This window comes from Epinephelus fuscoguttatus, linkage group LG11 (genome assembly GCF_011397635.1).
Source record: "Epinephelus fuscoguttatus linkage group LG11, E.fuscoguttatus.final_Chr_v1".
In the NCBI taxonomy this organism is placed as follows: Eukaryota; Metazoa; Chordata; class Actinopteri; order Perciformes; family Serranidae; genus Epinephelus; species Epinephelus fuscoguttatus.
Genome location: NC_064762.1, coordinates 33,330,339 through 33,342,765, shown reverse-complemented (window position 1 = coordinate 33,342,765; position 12,427 = coordinate 33,330,339). Strand labels below are relative to the sequence as shown.

The 12,427-nt window shown below is 41.1% G+C and overlaps 1 protein-coding gene across 1 annotated transcript; it reads right to left on the bottom strand.

Moving 5' to 3' along the window:
- Positions 1 to 2,754: 2,754 nt before the first annotated feature.
- On the bottom strand, positions 2,755 to 4,911 carry lft1 (lefty1). Its single transcript, XM_049590082.1, has 4 exons — positions 4,647 to 4,911; positions 4,182 to 4,428; positions 3,766 to 4,005; positions 2,755 to 3,079 (listed from the first exon to the last, which is right to left on the bottom strand). Exons 1-4 carry the CDS (start codon positions 4,909 to 4,911, stop codon positions 2,755 to 2,757), a joined length of 1,077 nt encoding a protein of 358 aa, XP_049446039.1.
- Between the last annotated feature and the right edge of the window lie 7,516 nt (positions 4,912 to 12,427).

The window sequence follows — 12,427 nt, the reverse complement described above, 5'->3', positions numbered from 1 at the left end:
TCATATCATTGTTTAGTTGTTTTTGGTTGTTTGTTTTGTTGTTGATTTGGTTGTTTATGTATCTTTGATTTTTTTTTTTTTTTCATTCCTTCCTTTTACTGCTGTATGTCTAAGTCAGTGGTTTATGATGTGTTATAGTGTAGTTGTGTCATTTGTATTCGTATTGTTTAATAAATTAAAGCAAAAAAGTTATCACAGTTCATCCTCTGGGGACCATGAATGTCTGAACCAAATTTCACAGAAATCCATCCATTAGATGTCAAGGTATTTCAACAAGAGATCATCTCACGACGGAATCGCTTTAGCCGCAATACAACAATCTGCAACTTAAGACAAATGCTAGCCAGGGTCTGAAAGTGTTGGAGGGTCGTGACCCCTTCCCTACCTTCTGTCTCTCTACTTCCTGTGTCCTTACTCAGACTCATCTTCAAACGTAGCCTTCATTTTGATCTCAACTACATATCTGTAAAGTTTTGTGTGTCAGGGGCGTAAAATGTTGGGAGTTATGGCCCCTTTCCTACTTCCTACCCCGCTACTTACGGCCCCCTTATTCGGATCACACCTATCTTTGAACTCAAACTTCATTTTGATCCTAAGTCTCCAGCACCACATTTTGCCATGACACACACACACACATACACAAGGTGAAAACAATTCTAGCCCTGCTGTCGCGGCCAGTAATAACAGCCAAAATCTATTTAATTTATGATAAACTACCTGCAAAACTAATGACAGTCCATCATCCTCATCTGTACTTTTTTTAAGTGCTAATTAGCAAATGTTAGCATGCTAGCACACTGCAACATGGTGAATACTACACCTGTTAATCATCCACATGCTAGCGTTGTTATTGCGGGTACGTTAGCTTGCTGATATGTTTAAGTACTGCCTCACGGAGCTGCTTGCATGGCTGCAGGCTCTCTTTGTGTCCTATTCTTTGCATTTCTCAATTACTGATGTGAGTAGCTGTTCAGTGACTTGGAAATATTCTCACAACCATTCTCTCATCTGTGATTTTTATCAGTCTTTTCATGGAGTTGTTTGAAGTGTTCACTCATCTTCATATTTTAAGTTTAGTTACCACTGGATCATCCACATACTGGTGTATTTATACTACAGATACAGGTGTATGTACACTGTTACAAGTACTTTCCTTATTACTTAATGTGTGACTTCTAAAGACAGTTGATTGCACCATCATGTGTTTTTAATGTGCTTTTAAAGGAAGTAAATACAAATGCAAACATGTATCATTGGATTAAGTATTTGTAATGTATTTAGATAACTTGGTAGACTCTGTTTAAGGGACAGTTCATCTGAAAATCAAAAATATATTTTCCTCTTACCTGTAGTGCCATTAATCATATAGATTGTTTTGGTGTGAGTTGCAGAGTGTTGGAGATATCAGCCGTAGAGATGTCTGCCTTCTCTTGAATATATTAGAACAGATGGCACTCAGCTTGTGGTGCTCAAAGTCCCAAAAAATACATTTGAAAAACTTAACAGCAATGTTTCTTTGCAGAACTCATGATCACATTACATAAGATAATCCACAGACCTTGTTGGGAGCAGTTTAATGTAAGAAATAGCCGAGTGCTATCTAGTTCCATTATATCTGAGAGAAGGCAGACATCTCTATGGACGATATCTCCAACACTCTGCAACTCACATCAAAACAATCTAGATTCATAAATAGCCCTACAGCTAAGAGGAAAAATATGTATTTTTTATGTGGGGGTTAACTGTCCCTTTAAAATGTCTCTTTCTGCTGGTAAGTGTCTAAAAAGCAACATGAAATCTAATTTGATTTATAAATTAACACTTTCTAAAAAGCAGCAGTATGAATCCACCATTTGCAGCACCACCTGCGTCTGTCCCAGTCCCATGCCTCCTGGTGTTGTTGGAGGTGTATGTTGGGAATCCACTTCCCCTCCAGACAGACAGCTGCTTGTCTTTGGGAGGGCATGTTTACCTCCATCAGCAGCATATTAGAGAATGACAAGACCCCCCAGCCAGACAGCAAACAGTGCATTAGGTATCGGCCCTGATTAGCAACGTTTGGCCCGGTCTAAGTCTGATGTAAACACACAGAGGGCCCATTCTAGCTTAATGCGAATTGACTTCGTGTTTCTCTGTATGTGGCCGTGTAGTGCCTTCCCACTGCAAACAGAGCATCACAAGTAGGTTTGTCAACACCAGTGGGCCCTCAGTGTAACAAATGTTGTAAGTCATTAGGCAAATTATTTGCTCTGCTCCACAATTTCCTACGAGACCAGCAGCTGTATGTGACTGCATGCGAATGTGATCATGAATGTGAATGGCGCCAGACAGCGGCGCTCAGTCGGCAGCAGGGAGGAAGGAAGGAGAACAGGAACTCTTTAAGTGAAACAAAATATTTTATTTTCCAAACATAAACTCATCCATATTATGTACAGCTTGAAAATATAACACGTCAGACAGAATGTGACTGACTGCTACAGATTCAACACAACTCTTACAAATCTGAATAAAAAAGATATCAAAATTTACAAAATATATAAAAAGTGCTTGTGGAGGAGGAGTTTAATGGCAGCAGGACTGCCTGTTGTGTGTGTGTGAAACTCCCAATAAATGTCCATTTAAATAGAAAGTACTAGACGTGCTGTTTAAAACCATTAAATAAACCAACACTCCAACGGAAAAACACTATAATATTCCTACAATACTTCCCAGCAGTCTGTGATTATAGGAGTACTACAGCCGTCCTCCATGACATCATACTATGGAGACATTGTCCATGGTGCATGCACACCTCTCTACAATCATATTCGGGAATTCTGCCACTTCTATCTCAGTGTAGTCCCCCTTCTTCACCAGGTACATGATGGGTAACGGGGCGCTCTCCGATGCCGTGCACCGCCTCTCGCCGTAACCATAGTTGCGCTTGGGCTGCTTGCAGCTTCCGGTGCACCTGAAGGCTTGGTAACCTGCTGGCTCAATGATCCAGTACTGCGTCCAGGTGAGAGCGCGGAAGTTGACGAAGTACTGCTCTCTGCAGCAGGTGTCTTTGTTTGTGTTGACGTCACAGTCGCCACGAGAACTGGGGAGGAAAGGACAAAGAAAGTTAGACTACTGTTCTAAAGTCCCAGGCCTGGAACCTCTTAGCTACACCCCTGTTTGACACAGTTACTCAGGTATGATATTCATTATATTTAGTGGGTATATCAACAGAAAGATGCCTAATTAAAATCTGTTTAGAAGCAACAACTTCATCACATGGACCATTAAAAACACTAATATGTTACATGTGACTTTTGGACTCTTGTAGCCAGTATTTTGCAGCTACAGTTCTACAAACCATGAGAATAAGCAAGGGTGTGGGTATTTTTTCAACATTTGGGGACACACATATGAAGTGCAGGGTTTGTGGGTCCTCCACCAGAAAATTTTGAGCATCAAAAACCTTATTTCCTCTTTCTTGCAATTTTTATGCACCATTTTGTGCCTATTCTGCATCAAATTCAAGTGTTAATGTCTTTAATTTTGTCCAAATACTTCTACTTTGATGTTTTTAATGGGAGGGACAAATGCACATTTTCTAAATATTGAGCCCCCCCACGTCCCCCACTGAAACCTACACCTATGAGAAGGAGTAAACTGACGCCCCTGCTGCCACACCACTACAATTCCACTAATGAATGTAAATGGCGACAGGTAAAAATGGAGGATATGGGCTAATTGTCACACAGCTACAATATCCTGTATATCAAAAGCTCGCGCCCTTACCCGTACTCTTCGAGGTTCAGTGTGTAGAGGACGAGCTCGGGCTTTCCCAAGGTGTTGTCCGTCTGCTCCTGGGTGGTAAAGCGCACACTCTTTGCTATCTCTGCCGCGTAGCTGCCAGGTCTCTCGCCCTCGATCCACACCTCCAGGTGCATAGGTGTCTTCTGCTGGGTCTTAGACCAATAGTGCACCGCCTGTGTCACATCAAAGCTCTTCCAGCCGGTCTCGTGAATGGGGATCAACCTGTGAACACGAGTGATAAGGGCGATTAATTAAAAGCAGATGAAACGGATGTGTCCTGGAGAAGATTGCAATTGAATTATTATTAAGATAACCCACTGAGACCGTGGGAGGCGCCTCTTTATTGCTCTACAGTTAATATATTTTCCACACGTCACCCTGAGAAAATGACCCCTTACCGTGAGTCTACCAGCGACGTCCGGTTGGATCCGTTTGGCAGCACCTCCACCCAGTAGATGCTGACCCGGGCGTTGTTGACGGGCCGGTGGTTTTTCCTTTCCACCGCGAAGCGTTTGTGGTAGGAGACCCGCTGGTAGAGCTTCAGTTCCGCCATGGTCACCTCGCTGTTATCCGGGATCCTCGCCTCCATGTCGAATACCATGCGATGCCGAGTGGTGTCAGAATACACATACTCCCCGGAAATATCTAAAACACAAAGCATTATAAGCGTTATATGCGATTCTTTCTCTCAAGTTGCTTAAAATGCCTGTTTTTTCAAGGGAGTTTGGTGCGTAAAATGGATTGCGCATAATTACGCACGTAAATAACTGTTTCTTCTAACTGGTATCCGTGTCAAAGCTATTTTCATATGATTTCCTGCAAGTTACTTGTTATGTATTATGAAAAATGGGAGCCTCTCTTACCTGCATTGCCAGGGATTCCCCTCAGGATGCCCGCCAGGCTGGGCAGAGATCTGCGTCTCCTGCTGTGGTGCATCTTCAGCATGGACATGTACTTGTTTCTGATGTGCGCCGGGATAACTAAGTTCTCCAAATCCCTCTTATGGATCTTAGGAACTTCATCCAAGCCAAGTTTCTGCAGCAGCGCGTCCTTCATATCCTGGTGCGTAAAAGCCTTGGCGAGACCGAGGAAAGCGGCGCAAAGGATGCAAGCGCGGAGGGAATCCATGAGTAAAAAAAAACAAGTGTGATAAAACAGCAGCACAGTAGCACAAGTCACCCAGAGATAGACAGTGTCCCTCTGACACTCCTCCGGCTCCCTTATATTGTTGCGGCCCTCCCAGTCGTTCGCACTTTGTCAATGGGGGCAGGGACCCTTATCAGAACAAAGGTGCGACAATACAGCCCCATCCTAAACAGGATATCTAAGTGGCCATACTTCAAACAGCAACAATTAGACTCGAATGCCATCCGCATTGTGGAGGTGTAATTTTACCAGAGTTACAGTAAAACTATGCTTGATGTCGGTGGCCTGTGTTGCATTTGATGTCAGAATGAGGATCCAAAATCTGCTCTTTACGGTGTAAATAAATAAATAAGATCATTTAGAGTCAGAATCAGAATTCTTGTTATTGCCAAGCTTGTTTTCACATGCAAGGAATTGGCTTTGGTGTATTGCAAGAGAAAATGCCAAAAAATAACATTTAAAACAAAAACAAATATTGCAAAAATTAAGAGACAAAAATATACGACAGAATAAACTGAAATTTAAAAAAAAATATTACAGCATGTTTGGATTATAATGAAAGGGCAGAGCAGTTTTCAGAAATGGTCATTTGTGCTTTGTGCGTTCATCTTGATCGTAGAAATTCAGACAATTAAATTACAATTTCTACGTGCATTTCATGTATATATATATATATATATATACTTGTTCAACTATACTTTTGGAAGCCACCTGTATCACAAAGTTTAAATAGGTATCATGATGGTTAAAATGCACTTTCAGCAGATGTTCTACCCAAAAAGAAGAACAATAGTTGGATTTTTGTGGCACATAGGAACAGGAATATATTTAAGAACTGATTGTTAATGTCATACAGTGGAGGACTGCACATGAAGTTGTATGTTAAAACAAAATGTATCTTACTACAAGTATTACAGTCAAAAACACACATATGTCCAATCAAAGTGAATGCTATCTTTACATTAAAAAGCATCCAATACTGTTGCAACTTTGGTGTTTATTTCACACAGTCCAACAAATTGCAAAATCCTCTCAGTGTCTTGACATTCAATTATTCCTCCAGAGTTGAAATGTTTGTCTCTGAAGTGTCCTCTGAGCTGCTACACATGCGTCCCAGACAGACATCTCTTGACCCTGCGAACCTCAAGTGCCCTCTCTTCAGTAGCACCCTTGTCTACACACACCCCACACTCTGACGTGTACATTCCACTGGACGATGTCAGGGCCGGGGCAGTCTGGCAACAGTCTGTCACACAGCGGGCTTATTTCTGTCTGGGCGGCTGGAGAGCAATTTTGTCCTGAAAAAAAAAAAGGTGGATGAAGATCAGGACTAACAGAAAGAAAAAAAAAAAACACAACAGGCAGTCCAGTCTGTTCATTTTGGCACAAGTGTATAACAAGGGTTCTAGGAGGAAGTAGTGCAGAGCTCGCAGGGAGGAGGGGGCATAGAGGATTAGATGTTTATTCCGAGCCCTGTCACCCATTCTTGGCCCTCTCCAGCAGATTAAAATTATTAGCCAAACAGACAGTTAATCCAGGGGCCGGGGGGCCGGCTTGGATGTGGATTGGGGCAGGCTCTTCACAGGTTGGTGATTATCTGATTCCATTGCGAGGATTTGCCTTGCCTTTTTTGTCACACAAACATTAGAAGAGGGGTGCTCTCACTGGCTGCCCCACAAGGCCCTGCCTGCAGTTGTGTATTGGGCTGTGTTTGCTTAGAGATGTCAGACAGACTGAAGGGGCACACAGGAAGAGCAAATGACAGATGACTGCCAGACCCGCTCGCTCCAGCTACTGCCTGCAGCTTACAAACAAGACAGATTATTAATTAGTGCTGCAGACCTGATACAGTCCATGTATGGTGCAATGCAGTGCTGCAAATAAAACAAATTTAAAAAGATTGGAAAACTTGCATGTGTGCAAAGGCAATTATGTGTGTATGGAGTTAAGACTAACAACATTATTAGAGTTATAATGACTTGATAAGTATGATCTCAGCGCTGTTTTGTTTGTGTTATAACCTAATGTTTTTGAATGCAAGTTTGGCAGCTTTTTGTATGATTGAGTGAATAAATTAAATTTGCAATGGCAGTTTGCAATTGTGCATATACTATAATCACTGGTCTCAAATATAATATTTTTTTGTTCTCAGAACATGTGTCAGTCAAAAAATAATAATTCTTACACAATTAGTCCTGAAAAAACTTTAATAATGAGACACTTTATTTTTTTACTTAGCTTATTTAATGGAGATAATCAGGGGTGTAGATTTTCTTTCAACATGGCGGGCGGTGATGTATGTGAAACTGGAAGTGTCGGGGTCCGCCATAAAGTTTTGAGCAACCTACATTTTATTTCCTGTATTTTGGTGATTTTTAAAAAATTTTTATTTATTTTTTTTTTGCACCGATTTGTGCTGTTAACGTCTTTAATTTTGTCACCATAAAAGTCTGCTACTTTAATGCTGTTAAGGGGGGGCAAACCCACATGTTCTAAATATTGAGGGGCATGTGTCCCCCTGTGTCCCCCCCAAAATCTACACCCATGGGGATAGTATTGATCAACACAAGAAAATATTGCAAATAAGAAATAGCCCTGGCTAGATGTAAAAAGGCCTAAAAAATTAAATGCAACTACATTTACTTTAATTAAAATTATGTGATAAATATGCCCAAAATAGTACAGTAGTAAATAATGTCACAGTTGCACACAGTTAAGTGATGTTCTTAAAGACAGAATCAGTGTTTTCAAGTATTGAGAAATGAAAGAAGGCAACATTTTAAATGATTTAATTGGATTTTATAGGTTTATAACCCTGTCTATGACACAGTTAGATCCACAACAGTGGTTGCTGGTCGCCTGATGTCAGAGCCATCAGTGCAGACATGTAAATTCCAAGCACACCCATAGCCCAGTCCAGCCAGTGCCTGTCCTCCAGACCCCTGGTATCCTCTCTGCCTCACATTACAACCCCTAATTCGGGAAATTAAGATGCCCTTTGTGTGATATTTCTCAGTCTTTCTTCCTTCCCATGCCAATCAAAGACTAGTTGCCTAGTTCAAAGCTACATCTGATGCTCCTAGGTGCCATTTCTTTTCAATCAAAGGCCAACAAGCTCCCACAATCAACAACGCAGGTGTTAATTAACATCCAAACATTTGCATTCGAAAGCAGTCCAATTTATAGGCCATCCCCTTCCATTTGTGGAACATGAAATCCCCTGTGCTTGCAGAAACTGCTGTTTGTATAAGGCCCAGTTTAAATGCTTACATGAGACAGATATTACAATAGAAACACTTGGATACAGTCTGGCTTTTTCCAGTTGACTTTGCACATATTATATCAGCATGTCTTTGAGAGTCTCCCTGGGAACGAGGCGGAGCTGCTCCAAAGAGTCAATATTGAACTTGTGTTGGTGGTCAGCGCAAATTCCTCATTATTCACATCATGGCTGCATTGTCACCCACTTCCTGATCTATTATTGCCCGCTTTATCCTAATATCAAATATTTAGAGACATGAGCCGCGCTAGTTTGCACTTTAATGGCCCATACAAACCTCTTGTGTTTTGTCACCGCGGCTGCAGGCGTCTCTCCGTGTCTGGATCCATCCGTGGAGGCGGCAGCCAGCAATCACTGATCAGTCTGTCAGAGGGAAAAGCGCTAGACCTGTGCAAGGACAATACAATTATTACTCAATGGCCTCCACATGTAGACAAAGTACAGGGCAGTCTAATTGCATTTCACACAGCTACTGAGGGCCAATCAGCGCAGAGACTGAGGGTTTAATCCCAGTGTAGACTTAACCCAATAGGATCAGACATGATTAGATAGGACTAACAATAAATATTTTCATTAACTTTTAATTGATCGACACAGGGGAGACTTGTGATGTGCAGGATACTAATAAGGAGTGCAGATGCAAAATGATGCAGACAGTTGTATAGGTGATCATTTCTATGGCTGCAAAGGCGCTCAATAATCATGTTCTGCAGGATACTGATGTTAGATATTAATAAATATATACAGGGGTTGACTAAAACTATGCAAAATATAAGACAGCTGCAGTAACCTTAAAAAACCCTCAGCTGCATGAATGCTATTTGCACAGCAGAGGGCGCTCTGGTGACACTAGAAAGAGGTGGTAACGTTAAAGGGAACATCCACCCTAAATAAAATAAAATAAAATAATTAAAATTAATTATTGGTAAATAAGATTACAATTAAATTAAATCGAAATTAAAATAAATAGAATAAATAAATAAAAAAATAATCAAACAAAATAAAATGATAAAATACAATAATGCATTTTTACTTTCTTAATCAAATTTAGAGAAACGTATCTTTTTTTGTCTACTTGTATTTTTATTCCATTTTCCTTCTTTTTTTGTTTCATTTTCCTTTTTATTGTTTCATAAATTTGTTCATCCTATTCAAAAATATTCTGTTCATCGGAAATACATAACAAATATATATGATTTATATTTATTCGGAACTGGATTACATGGTTACGGTTTTTGTTTTTGCTTTTGTTTATTGTCGGCTTCCTGTTGCCAGTCAAAATAGGAAATAATATCCCTGTAAAATCAGCAGTCTTTCATTGTTTACTGTAATTACATCATCAAAAGTTGTCTTCTAAAAACTCCAAACTTACTCCAAACCATATCAGATTATTTTAAATGTATTAAAATAACAATAAAAAAGAATGTCCATTGCATTTTCCCACAGTCCAAGCTGATACAAGCTGATATTGATGTTGCTTGTTTTGTCTAACCAATACTCCACACCTTTAAGATTTACGTCAGTCCCAGAGAGAGGTGAGCCATAATAATACACTGAATATAACAAAAAATATCCAAACTGTAGGTGTACATGTAATGCTGATTTAAAAAAATCATATTCAAATTAAAACATAACTTAATGAAAACACAATACAACAGATACTATGTATGTGAATTCAGTTTTAGAGTGGATTTTCCCTTTAATAAGGTGACCTGGTTCAGCGGTGCCTCACACATTACAAAGACTCATAAATGTTGTGAAAGAAAGGGAGAGAGCAAAGATGTTTTTGTTGCTTATGCAGGATACTTTCCCAACACTCAGTCATCTCCCAGTGGTTACACATTGTAAAAAAATATAATCTGTTGTTTGGCTGTTTCTGATAAACAGTCCTGCCAAAGCTGTATGCTTCAAATTACACTCAGTCACCATCAAAATCTATTCTGTTGTACACATCTTTTTATACTAAGTTGTTCTGCGTGTGCTGCTCGTTTCATCACAGTGCTTCTTTGTGCCTTTCTTCTCCCTGACACTGCAGAGGCTTGCAGACAGAATCCATTTCTGAAGTATAGCAGTGCATTATTTTATGTTGGTCTTTATTGGAGTGTGGCACAGAGACACAAGGCTTCTGTGTCTGACTCCCTACCCCCCCCACGATTCAGTTGCTATGCAGGCCGTTAATCATTAATAGATGTACTTTGAGTGGCGATAAGCACCTAACTTCAAAAGGATGGGACGATGATAGCTCAGAGAAACACACTGTAGCTAATAGAGCTGGGTGATACTGTAAAATATCACTTTTCACTCAGTACTATCGTAATGGTTTATGTGATGACATTTAAGGCATGGCTGTTAGTGTTTTCATACAACAGCTATAATGAGAGTATGATGGCTATTTGAACAGACGAATAGGTGCAAATAATCAACCACTTACATTGATAACTGTATGATTCATCTGTGGATATGAGAGGTTTGACAGCCTGCAGGAATACAGCAGCACTCAGGCTCATTGGAAAATTCAACTCTAACCTGCAAACCTGTTTATCTTAGAGTTTGCTCTCAGCATTAAGCTTCTCTTGCCCGTGAGAACAGTCTGAGCAGCAGGAAATCCGGGACACACTTGACACACCTTTGACGCTGAGAAATGGGAGAGTATAGGTGGATAATAATTCAATGGGCCTCTGGACTTGGAAAAGCCCCCCCCCCCCCCCCTTGGGGCTGGCATAACATGCTGTTGTTGGTTCCCCACAGAACTGAAGGGCCCAAACTGTGTAGAGTGCTCAGCACCAAGGGGGCAGAATCACCCTCTTCAAATATATTATGAGGGTTTCTCTCATGTGACACATGATATTCAGAATGAATGATTAGGCTATTCCTTCAGTTTTACTTTTTTACAGGACATTTGGGGCTCTGTTATTGCCACAATAACAAAGTTCTTAAAAAGTTAATCACAGCAATTTCATGCAGAGGCTCTGGCCAGTAGGTCTGCTCAATACACCTGTGTAAGGAAGGCAGACACAGTATAAGAACTGCAGTAATATTGCGTTATTTTCAAATGCCAATCACATTTTGGGGCTGTTGAGACCACACATAGTTGTCGAATTTACCATTTCTGATGTCATGCATGAAAGGCATGCAGGCATGCAGAATTATTTGGATATAACTTTAATGTGTATGTTGTTGCCATAATGCCATAAAGTCCCATTAAAATGTCAGAATTTGGTAAGTTTAGGGCATCACACACACATAGAAGCATGGATGGATTACTGAACGGGCCTACAGGGCACAGGCCAAGGGACCGAAAGTGTCAAGGGGGCCCCTGGCCTTCACTTGCAAAATGTCACTCAAATCGTCAAGTTAAGTCAAGTCACATTTATCATGAATGAATCTGACCTGACTGTCTGAGTGAGGTAAAACAAGTACCAACTAGAAAGAGACTCAAAATTACCATAAAGTAGCACAAAACCACGAAGAGGAAAAAACGCTCCACAGAGGCTGTGTGTCCTGCTCCTATGTAGGACAGGTGGTGGGGCCCTTTGCATATCTGTGCCCAGGGGCCCACTATCTCACAATCCGCCCATGCACAGAGGCAAAGGATGACTGTACTGCTAATGTGAATGTGGCCCACTTGCAACAGCTATGAGGTCTGAGCACAGGTTACATTGACGCAGACATCACAGTTGCATACAGGCATGTCTCCATAATATGAGTGTTTTGTTGCCAGTTAAAGGGACAGCAGTCATTGTTATTCCAGTCTGAAGGAAATGTGTCCTCTCTGCACCACGTCACCAGCAGACTGACAGACAGCCCGCAGTTTCCATTCACAATATTGACAGCCCCCACCATCACCACCACCACGCACCCCCCACCCCTTCCGCACAACAGATGCTGTGACGGACGCCATGATGATGATCTGGGATTTTGCCTGCAGCAGCAACCAGAGATGCTACAACACCGGGCGATGGTCTGCTAACTGTAGGCTAAAGGACAGGACGGATTCAGGCAAAGCAAAGATGGCCGATTTGAGGATTCGGCGCTCCACGCATGCGTGAAAGTTGGAAAATATCGACATTCCTTGTAAAAAAATATAACACATAACGGTCTGTGAGGGCGTCGCGTTGCAGATGAGACATTCAACATCGAGTGAGAAAGAGGTAAAGTGTTTTTGGGAGGATTTACAAGCTGTGTTTTTGATGTGTACAAGCGTCGTCGCGAGCTAAG

What these genes read in the sequence shown, in the direction of transcription:
- lft1 (XM_049590082.1), bottom strand. Translation starts at nt 4,911, where the DNA reads ATGGATTCCCTCCGCGCTTGCATCCTTTGCGCCGCTTTCCTCGGTCTC. An exon ending in ACGTCGCTGGTAGACTCACG is followed by an intron (nt 4,006 to 4,181) that starts GTAAGGGGTCAT and finishes TCGTGTTCACAG; the next exon opens with GTTGATCCCCATTCACGAGA. An exon ending in CTGAACCTCGAAGAGTACGG is followed by an intron (nt 3,080 to 3,765) that starts GTAAGGGCGCGA and finishes TTTCCTCCCCAG; the next exon opens with TTCTCGTGGCGACTGTGACG.